The 19,211-nt window shown below is 44.7% G+C and overlaps 1 protein-coding gene across 3 annotated transcripts in view; it reads left to right on the forward strand.

Annotated features, from left to right (window-relative positions):
• The first annotated feature begins 5,953 nt into the window (after window positions 1–5,953).
• Window positions 5,954–19,211, forward strand: part of Mitf (transcription factor Mitf) — a 325,695-nt gene continuing 312,437 nt past the window's right edge. Inside the window, exon 1 of one of the 3 annotated variants that reach the window (XM_055066826.2) lies at window positions 5,954–7,487. In XM_055066826.2, coding sequence (XP_054922801.1) covers window positions 7,339–7,487 — 149 coding nt within the window. In that variant the 5' untranslated portion in view covers window positions 5,954–7,338. The remainder of the gene's footprint in view (window positions 7,488–19,211) is intronic. The other 2 variants (XM_055066825.2, XM_050172275.3) reach the window with 2 other exon arrangements.

Here is a 19,211-nt window from a genome sequence, read left to right on the forward strand (position 1 = left end):
CTTTTGTAGCTTGCTACACCGCAATACAGGGGCGTAAATAAGCATCGTGCATTAAAGCATAGTAAGAGTGGAAAGGGCACATAGGTTTACACTGTGCTCATTGCTTTCAATTGTTACATAATTTGCAAGTGAATCTGTGCTCGTGGTAAGCTTCATTGACAATTCTTTGTACATTACAAATTAATATTGCTATGAAGCTTACTAAAGCACATTCGCCATTATGGTACGTGTTATTCACCTTCAATGCAGGAGCACAATGCAGATTCTTGCCCCTGCTTTTGGCTGGACTGCACATGCTCTTTGAGAATTGATTCATTGTTCATAAGTGCACTCGTACTTTACTCTAAACTGGAGGGCTCGAGTTGATATGAAAGCACAATTTTTATTAAGGGGACAAGATGTTGCCAAAATGGTTGCTGCACAGCTTTTTTTTTTCTTCCAGGCACCTTTTCTACTTGAAGCTTCCATTGCAGTGTTTCGAACCTCATTGAACCAGCACATAGCTTATATAAATATTGGACACTGATTGGGAACATCACCTAAGTTCATGCCTATGTATAGTAAAAAGATGTAGCACGACCAGACAAAATAAAAGTAGGGGGTGGGCTGTAGCAATACTAAGTGTTAAATGGTGCTTTATCCTTTCCCTTGAGTTTTCTCTCTTTGTGCTTTTTGTGCATCCTCCGCAGTAACCATGCGAGTGCTGAGCTTGAGCTTGTTGGTTTCAAGTCTCATGGTTGTTACTAACAGAACAGTGTGATAAACGAACAAGGGCTTGGAGGCATCCATTCATCTTGCTTGCCTCATGGTGCTGCTTCATAAGCACCGTGAGCATCCAGGCCAACTAGGACGGGAGGTTTGTTGCAATTGCTTCTGAACTTTATTGCCACCAAACCAACAGGGCTCTCAATGACAGCTTTTGGACAGTAGAATGCTTGCACCCAGCAAAGTCTTATGAAGGAAGCATTCAGGATGTGCAAAATAGGCTTTTGAAGCTGGCAACATTACTGAAGGGGCTTTGCCCATCTGCCCTCTTTATGGATACACAAAGATGATTTCCTCTTTAAGAGGGATTGTTTCAGAGGTCGTTACATGGCAACAGTGTTGGGTGTTTAGTAGCTTGTCTTTGCCCACTGTTAATAACCTGTTCCTTCTCCAGTGCCCCTGTGAAGTGCCTACTTTTTGGACACAATGTGCTCTCCATGCATTCATGCATTTTTAGCTTGTAAAGACGTCTATTACCCCTTGCCTCAAGCTGGTCTTTGCTGATGTCACCCAAGAAGGCATTGGGGAGTATGGCAATGTACGCTTACAAAACACTGTCGATACCAGTGAAACTAAATTAATGGAGCTGCTGTTCTTTTTTTGTCCACTCCATCCTTGTTAGTTACAATGAGCAATGTCCGAACAGAAGGCATATGTAGTTGGTCGTGCATAGCCTGCGCACTAAGACTTGTTGGCATGTTATGACCTTAGCACAGTGTTTATATGTAAAAACCTTCTGATGTGTTGATGACTTCCTTCTCTTTATAATACTTTGCCTGGTGGAGCCAGCAAGTGGGTCAACCAGATGTTCAAGAGGCTTCCCACTAGTTTTCCCAGAGTCTCCTTACCAGGGTGCTGCTCATAGATATCTGTTTTCTTGACCTTGCACTGCACTTCAACCATGGCCACACCTGCTAAACCTATAGCACGCGATCAAAAAAGTGCTATACATCATGTTGCTCCAAAGTCGTAACATGTGCTACAAGGCCTTGAGGAACAACCTCATTTATTTACGCCCTCATCATACTGTATGAAGCTTCGCATGATAAGTGTGACAATTAACATCTGCTGGTTTTTCATGTTATTCCTGTCCAGCTTGCTGAAAGCTATCCTGAGTGTTTCAAAAGCAAACGACCGCTGCTGGACAAGAAGTGCTTAAAACAAGGGTCGCTATAACCACATATGTCACACGAAATGAAGGCCACTGAGTATACAGGCGGTTTACTTCATATCCGACAAGCTTGGTTCTCCCTTTGCTAGTGAGTTAACTCAACTTGCCCCGAATACATGGCCTGTGACAAACTATGTGCCAGATGCTGTGTCCCCTGCAAAGCTGAAGATGTGTATGAGATCCTGACACCCTGCAGCGGCTTCAACAGTGGGCAAACAGGCTACTATAAGAACGACTGCCTTTACTAATATGCTAATAACATAAAAACGGGCAGAAATTTGGCTATTCATTGGACCCAACTGCAGGTGCAAGCCACCCTTCCACCAGATGTGTGTTGTTCACAGAAACTGGAGCTATACAAATGCAGATAAAAACAATGATGTTTGAAAGTAGTAGAGCTGCACTATATTCTGCACAAGCAGTGCTATCTGCAGTGCTGGTACCTTATAGCCACAATTCATGGCTGCACCACCATGCAAAGGCACTATTCTTGAATGATTAACTTCTATTATATTTATGGTGCCCATATATTGCAATTACATATCATCCACATTGTGTGCAATATGGTTAAATGTCAATTATGATAGCCATTCCTGATCTGAAATGCAACAAAAGAGCAAATATAGGCAACAAATTACAATTCAAAGAGACAAAACGCAACCAGTGCACAGGATAAGTGACAGACTTCCTTTTATTGAAAAAGAAACGTGACATGTGTCATGCCACCACCAGTGGGTAGCAATCTTTCAAGCTTGGGTGACAGAGGCAAAACTTAGCAAAATGCTACAATCGCGCTGTAAAACGGCCTTGGACACAAAAAACCGACATCATATTGTACAGAATGAAAGGACAAGACTTCATCTAAGAACAGTCTATGGCACCACATACTTGAAATGGTGTAAAAAATGTTGACACGCCCTACCCATAAAGAAAAAGCAACAAACACAAGAAACACGCCTTAAAATGCAATGTGCAGAGTCTGAAACCAAGAAAAAACAACCCGAAAAAGGTTTCGCTAAGTCTTTCAATGATTAAAATTGTCAAACTGTATCATCACTTCTTAATGAACCTGCACAGCTGAAAAGAAGGAAGGAAAGCTCAATAGCAGGGCTGCAGAAAATGTCACCGAATAAATATACTTTGCTTACCAACGATACCTGTGGTTTAGTTGTGGTCTGTGTATAAACTTATCGTGTATAAACTTTTCTTGTTTAGAATGGCTGAGCGGATAGGGAAAAAATGACCATAAGAGCACCAGGTGTATGCATAGTCTACGCACAAAAAGCCACTGCTTTCTTACTTTTTTTTCTCTGTATTACTATTGAGTATTTAGGTGCCTTATTAGCACTGCTAACATCCCACTGCAAAACACAAAATTGGGCAAGTTGTGGCATAAAGAAAATTGCAGTTTCACTCATAATGTGAAACAATGATGCAGTAGCTGGTGAAATATGCACAGGAAGCTTACTTCATGCAGTGTTTGCTGAAGTGAACACTTGCCAATGAAAGTCAGTAATCTCCTTAAAAAAGTAAAATAAGTAAGAGTCCTATTTATTTGTGGGAGTTGTGCCTCAGTGTTGAAGTGGAAAGACTCGGCTTTTCTTCCTCCTCTTTCATATCCGGACTTAGCCACTGATCTACACCAAAACAACCCTTTAGCTTCTTACTGCTGAATTCGTTTTGGTTTTCTCAAATCTATATTTGGGCTACGCATTGCTATATCTCGAGCTTTGCTTGAGGAAAACAAGACACCAACAGCTCCATCCAGTAAATCTGAGAAGCCAAGCACTCGAAGAAGATTAATGAAGCAGATGCACCCAATCATTGTCATCACATGCAAGAAGAAAACTTTAACATAGGACTGCCTTCACAAGTGGGAAGGTGATGTGTAAGAACTTGAAGGTGTGCATGCCAGCTCTATATAGAGTATGCAGACATTGAGCAGGTGTTAGCCAATCTAGGCACCTGTTGGCTAGATCACGCTCTCCGGGATCAGTATTCACCACGACTGTACCTTCAGCAGAGTGGCTGAAATGTAGAATTGTGGACTGCAACTATTTTGATCGTATGTTTGAATCCTCGCAGCACAATGAGAACGTTACTTGCAATATTCTAGCAAGAATTGTGGGAATTCCAGTGACAACACCAGTAGACATCAGAACAACCAGGGGAGTTAGCCCATAGCAGCTATTGCTGTAAAAAATAAGACTGGCATAAGCACAAGAATTGAGATGGGCATACTACATGCCTTTGTTCTGGTAGTGGTCCACTACTTTGGTGCTACAGTTAATGATCTCCACTGTCACTGGACATAATAAGAGTTCTTAAATTACACACTCGCGCGCCCGCCGCCCCTCAGGACATACTAATACTGGCTGATAGCGGCCCCCTCCCACTTCTAGTATGCTTCACCGCGTAACTAAGCTGTACTGCGGCGAAGAAGCCGTACATTTGTATTGAGTGAATAAACAAATGGTTTTTACAACAGTACAGAAATAAACGCGCACCATGCATCATTCTACCACACGCAAGAGCGTCGCAACATACGGTAGCTCATTCACACAGGCCGTGTAGCCCACTTATCAGTCGTAAAGGGTATTATGGGTAATTCAAAATTTCAGACACACATATGTGTTTATGTTTACGTTCGCACTCCTTGCGTAATAAGACACCCAGAACTTCCACAATAGAAAGTAATTTACAACACACAAATGCAAAGAACATTATATGTCTCGTTTTCAACTCGGCCGTCATGCAAATGACATATAGCGCGGAAAAACGTGAACATGCTGTGTGTTAGCGTAGTAAACTTCATACTAGGCAAGGAGCTAGCACACCACAATCCCGCGACAGCCGCTAATGAGACCAAGACTGGAGCACATGTCTGTGAACGCGCAAACCCTAAGTCACACACATCGCAAACCCAAACACACATTCAGCGCTGAACAGTGGGCGGTCGACGCAGTTGCATTTACATGACTTGCAGCGAGCAGCACATCCCTCGATGTACGTTAAGCAAAGTCGGACACGGCGACGCCACATCGCGATTCGCAGAACTTCGCTGCCGAGGCGCTAGGCCAATTCGATATTTCAATTGTCACCACCGCCGGGTTCTCAAGAAAGCACGGGTCACACAACGCAGATTCTGTAGTGCCAGAGCTCATCGAGGCCAAAGCCGCATTGCCGCACCGCCACTACTCACGGCTTTCCGCCAAGTAACACAGAACCTACACACAAGCAACGCACGCACGATTACGTGAGCAATGTTGAACAACGCGCGGTCCAGAGGTTGATCACGCCGAGGACGAACACGCCACGGCGTCGCTCGGCGCCAGCATCGCGCCTTCTCAAAAATCCCTAAACGATGCTGTCTACTGTAATGCTGTCCCTAGGCACCTAGGATCAGGTCACGTGAGGGATTTTTGTACGACAAATAGACGCACGCCGCGCGCGCACCCAGCGCCGGCCTTTTTTTATTAGGGAATCTAGGTAGGATATTAGGCAGCATAGTAGCAAGAGCTTGGTGGCGCAAGCCACCGCCCCGTTCCAAAGGGGACGCTCATAACATCCATCCATCCATCCATCCGAGGTTTTGCACCATAGTTTTGCACAGTACGGCGGCCGCTCTACCAGGTGTTCTGTGGCTTTACTGGGTTTCTGGCTGCTGCGCCTCGATCGTGCTCCCGCCAGTTTAGTTGCTGGGTGGCAAACGTAGCGCTTGCATATATGTGTAGGCGCTACGTTTGCCACACAGCAACCAAACTGGCGGGAGCACGATCGAGGCGCAGCAGAATACATGTAGCGCTGAGTAATATCGAGTTAAGGCACACTCTCAACTGACTTTTAAGGGCATCCCGAGCGGTTTTTCGTTTATTACGCCGCCGTTACCCCGAGTAGTGCCGCCGCACTCCAGCTGTTGCATTTTGTGTAGGGCTACTGACAGAATGCGGTTTCCAGATGGCACGATGGCCTCGACTGGAATAAACGCACAGGACACCAAAGATTGAGTCAGCCTGAAAATATTTTATTTGCATTTTACAAGTACAACAAAAAGCACACGTCTACGCATCCACACAAACGCGGTTACATAGTCAAGAACATAGTCAAGAGATGGCTCATTAATAAGGGTAGCACAAACGCACAAGAAAGAAGACCTAAGCTACAAAACGTACGGTCGGCTGCTAAGTATAATAATGTCCCTGTCACCACGTGTCACTTTTATACAGCATCTTTACAGCACTGCCAGGCCGGGTAGTTTGGCGGAAAGAACGCAACAGCTTACGGCCGTCAGCTGCCTCTTCCTTACGGGTGTCATAATTCTTCTAATCTCCGCATCAACGTCGTGCAAGTCCGCATACAGGTATCTGTATCTGAACCATATGTGCCAGCTTGATACATGTGTAGTGAAATTATGATAACCACTGCGTCTTATCAAACGTATTGGTTTTGCAAATGCGCATCACAGCTGACGGAACGACATACTGTAAGTGAAGCACAAGAGAACAAGGACAAAAGGAGGATACAACACTTGAAGAAGAAATGACGAATTAGTAGGCGTACAGCAAACAAGCGATGACGGAGAACACACAATGATGCATCGGGTGTTCTGTGACATCGGTTTGCGTACTTACGGTGTTATGGAGATCAACGGCATAAAAACGTACCTTCAAGCGCACTCCTTCAACCTCCGCCGCATTCATTATGATAATCAACGCCTAAACAAAATGAGGCACTATTTTTTGCTAAGAGTAGACCTCTTTACAGCAAGTCTATGTAATGACTCGCAGACGAAACCAGCATGCTTTCGAAAATGTTTTACCGCCGTAGTATTCGAACGCCGACGGCCAGGAAACACATCGATACCAATAGGCTGTCGGTGGTTAATCAAGTACAAAAACCTTGGCGCTATAACTAAAAAGCAGCTTCAACAAAAAAAATTAAAAAAAGTCAACTGCCTATTTGCCTGAGGTAAAAAAAAACATCCTTAGACACCTCGATTGTTTATGTCAATGGTTTGTGTAACGTAAAAAATTCAGCATGTTCAGCGCCCCTAGCAGAAAAAGCACCAATTAAAGTATTTGACCTCATTACAGTAGCTCCACTGACGCGCTTACGCTGAAACACGCCTCGATTGATTTTTCGCCCTCTGTGGCCATTTGTTGAACTTGAGAGTGTGCGGGGCCTGGTATCGTGCAGTTGTACTAGGCATTTCAAGAGTTCGACGCGCTTTGCTGCGCGTAGTACCAGTAGTACATTAGTACTTCGAGAACGTGAGGACGTCTGAACGTCGCAACAGCAGGGCAGCAGAAGTCTGTCTCAGCGATTAGATTGAACGGTTTCGAGTGGGTCTCTGCCTGTGCGTCAGTCACTTCTTGGATGGTGCCGTGTTGACGACGTCGCTCATGTCCCAGCTTTCCAAGGAGTCGGGCGTCGACCTAAACTTCGACGAAATAATGGCTTCGTCGTTGACACTGCAGGACACCACGCCGTACAGTTTCTACGAGGTGAAGGATCGCACCGTCGTGCCGTCGTTGCCTCCACAGTGCGCGAGGTAAGCGCGATAAGCCTAACACGCGCGCGCCTGTGCTCGTATTGCAAGCGTGCCCGTCAATTCGCGGGCCCAAGTGGCGCGCCGCCCGGAGACAGCTTGTGCGTGTCACGCTGCGCATGGAGCGCCCGGGGCTGGGAGAAACCCCGCGACGTCGGCTGCGCGTTGCGCAAGCGTCGTCGACGTTGCGGTCGGGTTTGTTTACGATCGAATACTTCACACAGCTGACTCCTGTGGGCCCTCCATGAAATGAGTCATCGGGCTTGGTGCAAAACGATAGGGCGAGGCGCTGCCTGCGCAAACCGCTGTTTTCGCAGGTTCACCTCGTTTTTTTCTTTTTATTTAGGCCCTGTAAAAAGCGATAACGCAAGTCGTTACGAGACCGAGAGGCAAAAGCCACGTTGTCGTTTGTTTACAGCGCGCCTCGATGCTTCCCATTTCTCGAGGGGGGAAGCAAAAGTGACCTTAATCGAGGATCTTGCCTCCAGCGAAAAAGGTCGCTAGCTGGCGCGGTCGGCTTTATTAATTGTGAAGCGTGGCAAGCTGCAGGTAATTCCAAATTAATAGCGTCTTCATTTTGGCTGGTGGTACATCTTGTCACACAGAAGAGTTTTTGAACAGCGCAACACCGGACGAAGGAACGAGGCACTAAACAAGCGCCGCCGCGTTGAGCGCAAACATGGCGCAATGCCCAGTGAAAAATTATTTCGTTTAATAGATACTGTTGGGCTAGTTGGTGAGTTATGATATTGATGAAACAGCGCACTTAAACACAGACACGTTCACGCACACATGAAAAAGGAGATACACAGGCACTGGACTGCAACTACTGCTTTATTGCTCAAAGACCGCCTTTTTGTAGTGTTGCTTGAGAAGCACACACGCTCTGACAGCAGTGAGGCGTGAACAAGACCGAGAGCAACACGTAGACTGAGCGACACTGAGGAAGTTATTCATGTCAATAATCATAACAAATAAAATTAAAATTCTCGAAAGTATGCAAACATGCACATACCAATTTACGCAACAGTAAAAAAAAATAGGCAGTAGTCGGATAGTGGACAATGCAATGCGCGGCTAAGAACTTGTGGACAACTCTAGAAAGAAAGACAACACAGTCACTGATCAGTTTTGCGCACTGCGACGGAGGGCAAAATGATGCAAGATGAAATAAGCAACGTCATGAGTGGCAGCCGCAGGGAGAGTTGCAGTTTCAGCATACCAGGTAAGGCGATCCACGGCAACAAAGATGTTACTGTCTGTAGTACACGGCAGCAGACCATTAATGGTCTATACCAACGCCGTCAAACGAGCTATCAGAATACAATAATGGTTGCAACAAGCCGGCCAAACAATAGGAGAACGCTTTGCATTGTTTGTAGGACTGGGCACAAAGTTGTGCATTCCACATCAATAATACCTGAGCTGTAGCCACTATGTTTTCATCACACCAGTTTGGAGTACAGGTGGCCACTTCAGTGTGATAGTGGCATACAAAAGGCAGCCTTGGATAGTGGAATGAGACACCTGCCATCAGTGGGGGCTCGAGGGTGGTGAGATGATACCTGGATACGAGCTTCATTTGCATCCATAACACCTGTCTGAGAAAAAAAATGCCATATCAAACCTGTCACTGTCATTTCTTAGCTCAGTGTAGGTAGGCAGTGATCACAGATAGTTAACTGCTTTTCTGCATTATACTCATTAGTGTTTTGCCATCCCAGTATGTCTGAAATCTATTGGTAATTAAGCATCTTAGAATGGTGTTGATATGTTCCAGGAGATCACTCAAAAAAGCTTTGATAGGGGAAAATGTAAGATCCAATAATTCCTGCGGGAGTGCTAGAGGGGAAGCAAAAAGGTACTCTCACATAAAAGTTTATTTAAAGTTGAATAGAAAGCCAATACAATATTGATAACACAATGAATAAAGCTGGATATCACTCACCAGATTGAACACGTCTTTTGGGTGGGCATAGCCATGAATTGCAATGAATGAAGCTTGCAATTTCTATTTGCCACTTGGGTCGAATGTTCATTAATAACAGCATCTCTTATTACTTCTCACAGGTCTTTTCTAGTTCATGTATATTGAAGTAAGAACACAAACAATCGTAGGCCACAAAAATCTCTGTCAACGTATGGGGCGACTGCTTATGCCTTTGTCCACCTCTTCAGCTTTGGCTTTGCGAGCCATGCTGAAATAAGCGGTGATGTCTGACAAGATTAGCTGTTCCATTGACCTGATACCATCCTTGAAGGACATGTTTTTATGAAATGGGTGCCCATTCGTGCCATGGCAACCTTTAGCTCCCTGCACTTCAGCAGACTTGACATATTACACATTGCAGATAATATTACAGATCTATTATCAGCATGTCAAAGAAAACAGAGCAAAAGGAGCTATGCAAATTGACCCACTCAAACCCAAGTTGTTGGACAGAGAAAATTCAAAATACATGCAAAATGAGAGCTACCCTCTACTCGAATTTTCGTGGCTTTAAGCTGCACATTTTGCTCTCCCATGATTTATGTGATGACACCCAATAGCATCAGGGCATTAGTGAAAGTCGGCGCTCCACAATTGCCAAGTCTGCTCAGCCTATGGCATTTCCTTGGCTGCTGCAATCGTGCGGCGTGCCAGTTGGGCATGCAGCCCAGAGGCTATGGAGCAGTCGTTTCACGCTACGTTTGGTTTGGCTGATGTACACTTTACCACAAGGCATCGGAATGGCATAAAGCACACCTCTGGAGCACTTGATGAAGGGCTTCTTATGCCTTGTACGGCAAGGCCGTCTGCTTTCACTGCGAATTCGAGGACACAGCTTAGAAAGCTTGCGGGATGTAGAAAAAACTAGAGGCACGCCATGACAGATGGCGACCTTTTTAAGGTTGTGTGACACTTTGTGCACATACGGTATAACCTCCAGCCTCAACGTCGGGCATTGAGCCTGTGCCCTCACCCTTTGTGCTCCACGCTTTACTTTTTACAGTAGTGTCTTGGCTACAGCATTCACGACCAACAAAGGGAAGCTAGCTGCCAAAAGGCGACCTACTCGGCTAGGGAAGCTAGACTGCATTTGGTGAGCACAATTTGCCAAGAGCTCATTCCAAGTAGCCCAACAATTATTTCTTGAGAAAAAGTATGCGCTATAATACAGAACCTTGGAGCACATAAGATTCTGTAACGAAAGAAGAATTTTAATCATAGGTAATACATATTGCTTTTGACAGGACAAAAAGCCCTCAATCTATTTTACCACATTTGGGTCAAACTAAAGTTTGCTTAGCTTGAAGAGAAGAAAACACTGTGAAGCAGCGTCAGCACTTTTTAAATATCAAGAAAAGTACAATGAACAACAACCCTCTAGCAATATGCTTTGGGGCCTATGTGAACACTTTCTTCTTTTTGGTTCTGTAACGAGAAAAGTGGGCTTCACTTTCTACCAGTTCAAAGCAACTTACTCTCAGCTGCTTGTGTGCAAACAAGAGTAAAATAATTATTGCTGGAAGTAGGTGGTGTCTACATTGTAGCCACCTGGTGGAGGTTACATTGTACCATGTCTTGATTGCAATAGCAAAACAGGTTGGGAAGGGAAATGAAAGCATTTTAATTTTATTCAGCTCTACAAGGCCTCCAGTGGTCTCCATTAGTCTTCAGGTACAAGTAAAATCTGTCAATGATTAAGCATAGCACCATCTCTACCACCCTCTCCCACTTCGGGCTTGTTTCTCCTCTTTCTCCTCGTGCGCTCTCACCCCTCAAGGGTGGTGCCCCCTTGTACGATGAAACGCAGCAGACGACACCACATGTTAATGCGAGCGGTATAACATTTTAGTTTGGTGCTTTTGTTTTAGCTCCTATTCCTATTGCACTGAAATGACATCCAAGAGCCTTATTTCAACCCTGGCAAGAAGAAATAGTGGTACTAACGAAATTTTAGGGGGAAAGAACGTAAAAAAGAATTTATGCTTTGGAGTCGTGACAGGCATAGTGTGTGCATACACATCCACGTCTATTTGTACAAGTTTTCGATGAGTGCGGATTGTGAATCATCGCAGGTAGCTGTGAAGCACGGCTGCCTAAAGAGTTCATCAGAAATATGAGCTACAAATCTGTTTTGAGTCCCGCCGACTTCTCAGTTATACAGCTGCGTCGTTAAAGCGGACGAAAGCGGTGACTGAAGCCACGTCAGCCATTCGGACATGATGGCTTCACCTAGAGCCTTACAATAAACATCAAAATTTATTACGCTGGCACTTGCGCAGTCTGGCTGCTAACCTTCGAGCATGCTGGGTACATTCTTCGGCTTCAGCTTCTTTTTGCTGAAATCGTGCATAATCAAAGGCTCAAATTGATCATCCAAAAAATGATCCTAAATATTAAACAAAACACAAAAAACATTGTACGTGAATTAAACAACACATGCCCCTCAAGCGATTTGTCGCAAACATTAATGAAAAAAAAAAAAACTCTAAAGTATATAGTACATTTTCATTGAATGAGCAGAATATCCCACAGAATTTTCAAAGCTCAAACACCATTTTTTTGTTGGAGTATTATTGTGTGCAAGTCTGATTTGTTTCTTGAGTATTCTAACTGTTTAATTGACAGTGGTTTTTCCTACGGCTGCACATAGAAGCTTAAAATATGCAGATTTTAGTCTTTGAATGTCACTTCATTTTTCTTGCATCTAAAAGCATGCAGAAACTTCACTGGAGTTGTCAAAGTATGCATAAGCATACCTCCAAATTACAGTTGGCCCACCTCAAAATTCAAGTTGGCTCACCCTCAAATTTAGGTTGGCCCAGCGTCAAATTTCAAGTTGGCCATCCCTAAATTTCAAGAAGCCCACCCTCAAAATTCAAGTCAGGCCACCCCACATTTAAGTTTGCCCCACCCAAATTTCAAGTTATCTTATGCCCAAATTTCAAGTTGGGCCGCGCACAAACTTCAGTTGACCCATGCACAAATTTTAAGTGGCCCACCCCTTAATTTGGCACACCTGCAAATTTCATGTTGGCCCTTTCCCAAATTTAAGTTGTCCCACCAACAAATATTAAGTTGCTCAACACCCAAATTTCAAGTCGGCCCACCACTATCCCTAGCTTCCCCATGCATTTTCTATGGAGTACTATGTATCCTATGAGTATACTCTCTGATCATTTAAAATTTTTTTTTGTTTCAATTGTTCTTTATCGCTTAAAAAGCTACCAATTATCTACATTTGCACTAGCATAACAATGAAATGATTTCACAAATTACGCACTTTTGTGCAAATACAATTAAGGTATTACACTTTTCTGTGACAGACAAATTTTTCTGTGGTATTCGCCAAGGAATACTTATACATTAAAAAGAGTGCACTACTGCTCAAGGTAGACAAACTGCGTCAACAGGGTGCACAGTGAAGGAGCACACGGCATCTGTGGTAACATCGCGCAGTGTAAAAGCTTTGGAAGAAATACCTTGGATACACTGTGTCATTTAGAAACCTCCTACTTGCTTCACAAAGGCACACAGACGGCAGCCTGTTGAAGTTTGCATGGCCAATCCGGTGCATCTATATCTTTTTTTCTTTTTTCGCTCCACATCATGCTTGTGGCAGCATGATGTGTGCTTTCAGAAGTCTCTCCAGCAGCATTTACTGCCGGAGAGACTTCTGAAAGCACACTTTTTTTCCCAGAGGAATAGAATAACAAAATGGAAAAGTGCATGCTGTCACATGATGGCGATAGTCCCCTCGCAAAGGGAAGTGGATAAGGGAGAAAGGCAGAGAGCCCGCGCGATGGTGCAAAAAGATCAAAGGATGGCGCTACCTGAGGGGCTTTAGGTACAAGGCTTCTATTGTAGGACTTCTGCAAGACAAAACAATACAGCTCTACAAGGCTGCATTACACTTCTGCAGTAGTGCCACAATTGTGAAGGTGATTATTGCATAATGTGCTCTTCATCAGACAAACAGAACATGATGCTACATAGGTCCCCGAATATGTGGTAAATTTAGACTCTTAAAGCACCTGCCTCTCAGGAAATCGATATGAGGCAGCGGTCACTGCAAGCGACTGATTTCTCACTGGTCTTATCAAGGATGAGTCAAAGTGCATGAAGTGCATGCTTAAAGTGAAGCTGTTAATGTGATTTGCATCAACAGCTTCACTTTATACACTTTTCGGGATCTACGGATCTAACATCTTTTACGCCAACTTGGTTTACTGGGCATATGCCACTGGGTTTGTGCCATTGTTTGCTGAACCTCTTCATGCCAACTTGGTTCACTGGGTATACGCCACTCTGCTGAACTTATTTCACGCCAACTATGATCAGTGGGCATCTGCCCCAGAGTAGGTGCCGCTCCAAGCTTGCATAGCATAGAGTTGGCATATCACCTACATCACCCCAAACAGAAAAATAACATAACACCGACTTGCTCCAGAGATAGCGCTTTGCTTTCTATAATATACACGAACGTGCGCAGTTTCCTCCCAAAGCGTGAATTGGTGTCGAACATAGTTTTATCAACCGGTAGCAACATACTATTACTAACTGAGACATGGCTGAGCAGCGGCGTTACTGATAGCGAAGTTCTAGCCGACCTGCCCGGTTTCTGCCTCTATCGGAACGACCGCGCAGGAACCCGTGGTGGTGGGGTACTAGTCGCTGTTCGCGAGCAGTTGCCATGCTCGCTAATTAACGTTACATCAGATCTTGAGATGTTATGGGTGATAATGCATACCTATCCAAAAAAAGGGCTACTTGGTATCTGTTACAGGCCGCCCAGTGCTACTTCTGATTTCTGCCATCAACTTAACGTCATATGCGAACTGGTAACCACCCACCCAAATGCGCAAATTGTGCTCTTCGGTGATTTTAACTTCCCGCAAGTAGACTGGCGTACCATACAATCATTCTTGGTATCTGGACACACAGAGGCCAAGAATTTTGTCAATTTCTGCCTTAACTATAACCTTTTCTAGCTAGTAACTGAACCAACCCAGATTTCGCAGCAAACTGCTAACGTCCTCAATCCCATACTAACCGACCACCCTGACAGGCTTTCATCCATTTCTTATTTGCCTGAGATCAGTGATCACAAAGTCATCCATGCCACTTTTTCTTTCAATTTGTTGACACGGGATACCTTTAAGAAAACAATATGTCTATACGACAAAAGAAATTACGAAGCTATAACTGAAGCTATGAATACATTCTTTCCTGTATTTATCAACTTTTCAAGACCATTCCATTAACAGCAATTGGATGCGCTTCATAAACAAATTAAGTGATCTTGCAAATAAATTTATTCCTAAAGTCACCTTTCGTTCTTATCAGCAAAAACCATGGTTCACAAAGGCCTTAAAACTCCTAGAAAAAAAAAAAGCATCTGTATCGCGCCGCCAAACAGAGAGGATGCCCATGCGCATGGGATAAATATCATGAAGCCGAACAGAGCTACGTTGACGCACTGCATCACGCTAAACACTCCTTTTATCACAATAATCTACCAAACCTATTAATCAATAACCTGAGGCAATTTTGGAGAGTTATAAACAATAGCGAAATGCGCACTATTAAGATAACTAACGAATCAAACGAAATTATTAATGATTCTCATTGCACCGACGTGTTTAATTCGGCCTTTGCTTCTGTGTTCGCAAACGAATCTAATGCGCCTCCCGTTTCGTCATCGCTTAGTATAAACTCGTCAGTGCCAGCCATTGCTTTCAATGTAGACGGTATTTGTGCGATCATTGACAACATCAAGTGTTCATCATCTTCCGGCATGGACGAGATTAACTCAAAAATTTAAAAAAGCACTAAGCTTATTTCTGCAGCATATTTGTCTTTGATATTTGCCCAGTCTCTTTCTTCAGGTTTCATTCCAGATGACTGGAAAGTTGGGAAGGTCGTTCCAGTCCACAAATCAGGTAGCAGAAACTCTCCTCTTAACTACCGCCCCATCTCCCTAATAAGCGTCCCCTGCAAAATCATGGAACATGTCATCTACTCTCTTATGAATTTTCTTGACTTGAATCACTTTTTCCATCCCGCCTAGCACGGATTCCGCAAAGGTTTCTCCTGTGAAACACAGCTGGCCATTTTCCTGCACAATGTTCACACTAACCTTGACAGTAACGTACAGACTGACGCAATTTTCCTGTATTTCTCTAAGGCCTTCGATAAAGTTCCTCATCAACGTCTAATATTGAAACTTACAAGACTTAATTTGCATCCTGATGTTTTGAATTGGATCATTGAATTTCTTAGCAACCACTCCCAGTCTGTCATTATAAATAATCACCTATTTAACCCTGTGCCAGTAACATCAGGCGTCTCTCAAGGATCGGTTCTTGGCCCTCTATAATTTTTAATATATATTAATGACTTACCTTCACATGTGTCCTGTAATATCCGAATGTTCGCCGATGATTGTGTCATTTATCGCACTGTACGTAACACCTGCATTCAAACGGTCCCGCAGAAAGACATCGCCAACATACTGACATGGTGTGACGATTGGTTAATGAAACTTAATGTACAAAAATGTAAAGTTACGTCTTTCACTCGTAGCAGTAATCCCCTGGTATTTCCCTACAAAATTAGAAGCATGCCTCTCGAACTAGCAGAGTCCTATAAATACCTAGGTGTCACTGTATGCAATGATCTGTCTTGGCATAAACATATTTCTAACATCATATCATCTGGTAATAAAACACTAGGTTTTTTAAAACATAATCTCCGCCAGGCACCTTAAAACATCTGCTTGCCTACAAGTCCCTTGTTTGGGCTACACTTGAATATGCATCTGCCATCTGGAGCCCACACCAAACATATCACCTCACTTGAATCTGTTCAGAACCGTGCTACTAGGTTCATTCACTCACAATATTCATATGATGTCAGTATTTCGGCACTTAAAACACAATTCGGACTAACACTACTATCTAATCGCCGACACATTGCTAGTCTTGAGCTCTATCACAAGTTCTTTTTCAGTACCCTTCGTCACGCACCATACATCGTTCCTGCAGCACGCATCTCTCACCGCACCAGTCATCCGCAGCAAGTCGCACGCCCGCATGCCCGAAGCACTCATTTTTCCACCTCGTTCATTCCTCGAGCAGCTAAAGACTGGAACGGCCTTCCTGCTGACATTGCTAGCATGACTTGCCTGTCTTTATTCCTACAGTGTGTGATTGATCACTTTGAATATAAATAATGAAGTGTACCAAATGTGGAACTTATGTTAAACCCACCCCTTATGTAATACCCCCTCTGGGGGTCTTTAAGGACAATAAACTGAACTGAACTCAGTGGCACATGCCCAATGGCCCAAGTTGGCATGAGATAGGTTCAGTGAAAAGTGGCACATACTCAGTGGCTCATGCCGAGTGACCCAAGTTGGAATGAAAGAGGTTCAGTGAAGAGCAGCACTTATTCAGTGGCACCTGTCCAATGACCAAGCTGGCATGAAAGAGGTTCAGTGAGGAGCAGCACATACTCAGTGGCACATGCCCAATGACCCAAGTTGGCATGAAAGAGGTTCATTCACCACAAGCTAAAAATTTGCATTGTGAAGCTAATGGATAAGGCCTCTGCAACTTGCATGACAGAATTAGGGACAGTTCTGTAACTCCCTCCAAGGAATGTTGGGCACTGTGAAGACGTGGGCCATACTCAGACATCTACTAGCTCCGACCCAGAGTGAGAGAAAGCAAGCACACGATGAGCCGAGTAATACACAACTTTGGAAGCACAGACGGTCAGCTGTTGTGTGCCCTTCAAAGTAGATACAGTGGCAAGCCGATACTCAGTGCACAGCCTGCGGCTGACTACAGCGGATTGGAAAACAGCCAGCTCGACCGAAACATAACGCGTTCTGAGCTGACACGAGCGATTGCAATACTCACTCAAAACACCACTCCAGGCAAGGACGGACTCGCCAACAAGTTGCTACGTAACCTGGACGATTCAGCTGTGCAGGCAATACTTGAACTATTCAATGTACACTGGAGCAGAGGGACCATGCCCCCGGAATTTAAGCATGCTGAGATTACACTGATACCAAAGCCGGAAAAAACGCCCTGCCTGGAGAACTGAAGACCCATTTCGGTTGCGTCTTGTCTCAGCAAACTGATGGAACACGTGATCTTAGACAGGCTACAGAAGCATATAGAAGAACATCAACTGATGCCGAATACAATGTTTGGTTTTTGGCCCAACTTAACGCAAGACATGCTTCTGCAGCTCAAAGAGGAAGTGCTGAATGCAGCAACACCATGGCTGCCCGAAAGCAATTCTTGCACTAGACCTAAAGGGGGCCTTTGACAACATGGGACACGAAGCCATACTAGCAAATCTAAGTGACACGAATTGAGGCCAACAAACTTAAAACTATGTGAAGGCTTTCCTCAGAGATCGTACAGCCACGATAGGACTGGGAAATATGATGTCACAGTGAGCAGACATACCTAATAGAGGGACGCCACAATGAGCAATGCTGTTGCTGGCACTTTCAATGTGGCCATTGTTGTAGCTTCGACGGGGCAGCCGGCCAGAGGATCTACAGCACAAGGCCTAAACAGCCGGGGTGCGCAGCGCCGCAAGAAAAAGCCGGACTGCTTCAGTCGGGGACCAGACCAAGAATGGTTTTATTTCCGCGATGGGAAACGCTGCAGGCAACTCGCAGCATTTGGCGCTGAGTCGCGCCCTGACGTAAACGACCCAAAACCGAAGTCAGAAGCCAACACAGGATACCACATCACCTCTCCCTTGAGAGGAAAATGCGCGACTCGCCCTCCTCGCAACAAAAGTAAGTCATGAGTTACAGAACAACACATGTTAGCACTGTAACACGTGTGTTTGGTGATGACATCTTTATACAATAGAAAATGACATCTTTGGCTTCTCCATTTTAAGAAAAACACACAACATGAAAACTGAAAATGAACATGATTGCACTACAGTTCTGAAGAGTTTCAGTACCCATCTTGGGAAGATGATGAGATGCAGATTTGCACACACAGATGACACATGAACATACATGCCAACCCTCCCGATTTGCCCGGGAGACTCCCGATTTTTCACTGAACTTTGCGATTGTATGATGACTTTGTGGCGACACAACACTCCGCGCATATTTCTGCGCACCCTCCGTCTTCTTATCGTCTGGCCCAGCATAACACAGCTGCACGCTGGGCTGCATGGTCGATAAAACATAGCGCCACTGCCACGTCATCCGAGGTATGCATCACCGACAATGGCTATAAAAACAGGCTGCCTGGCCGAGAAAGACCGCTTTCTACCTTCCGCTACTGGGATGAACGTAACATTGGTATGCCCGTCCGCTGCCATCGTTAGTCGAATAAAGAGTCGTTACGTTTTTATGTTGGGATTCGTCCTTCGGCAGACGCGACATCCCACATCTGGTGACCCGGACAACGAACAAGAACGCATCACCATGGACGAACAAGACGCCCTTCAACAACAGCTGGAACTTCTCAACAGACAACTTCACACGCAGCAAGAGGTCACCCAGAAGCAAGAGCAACAGCTTCTGAAACGGCACGACCAACTCAATGGTTCCGTGCAGCAGCATCCTGCCTGCTCCGCCAAGGACGTCAGAACCCCGGCAGATGGCATCCCGCACGCTGCCCCGCACGGCGTCTGGCGTGTCGCTGTCAAGCTTCCGCTGTTTTGGGCCGGCTCGCTCGAGGTATGGTTCG

The sequence above is a fragment of the Dermacentor andersoni genome, chromosome 6 (assembly GCF_023375885.2).
Source record: "Dermacentor andersoni chromosome 6, qqDerAnde1_hic_scaffold, whole genome shotgun sequence".
Lineage (NCBI taxonomy): Eukaryota > Metazoa > Arthropoda > Arachnida > Ixodida > Ixodidae > Dermacentor > Dermacentor andersoni.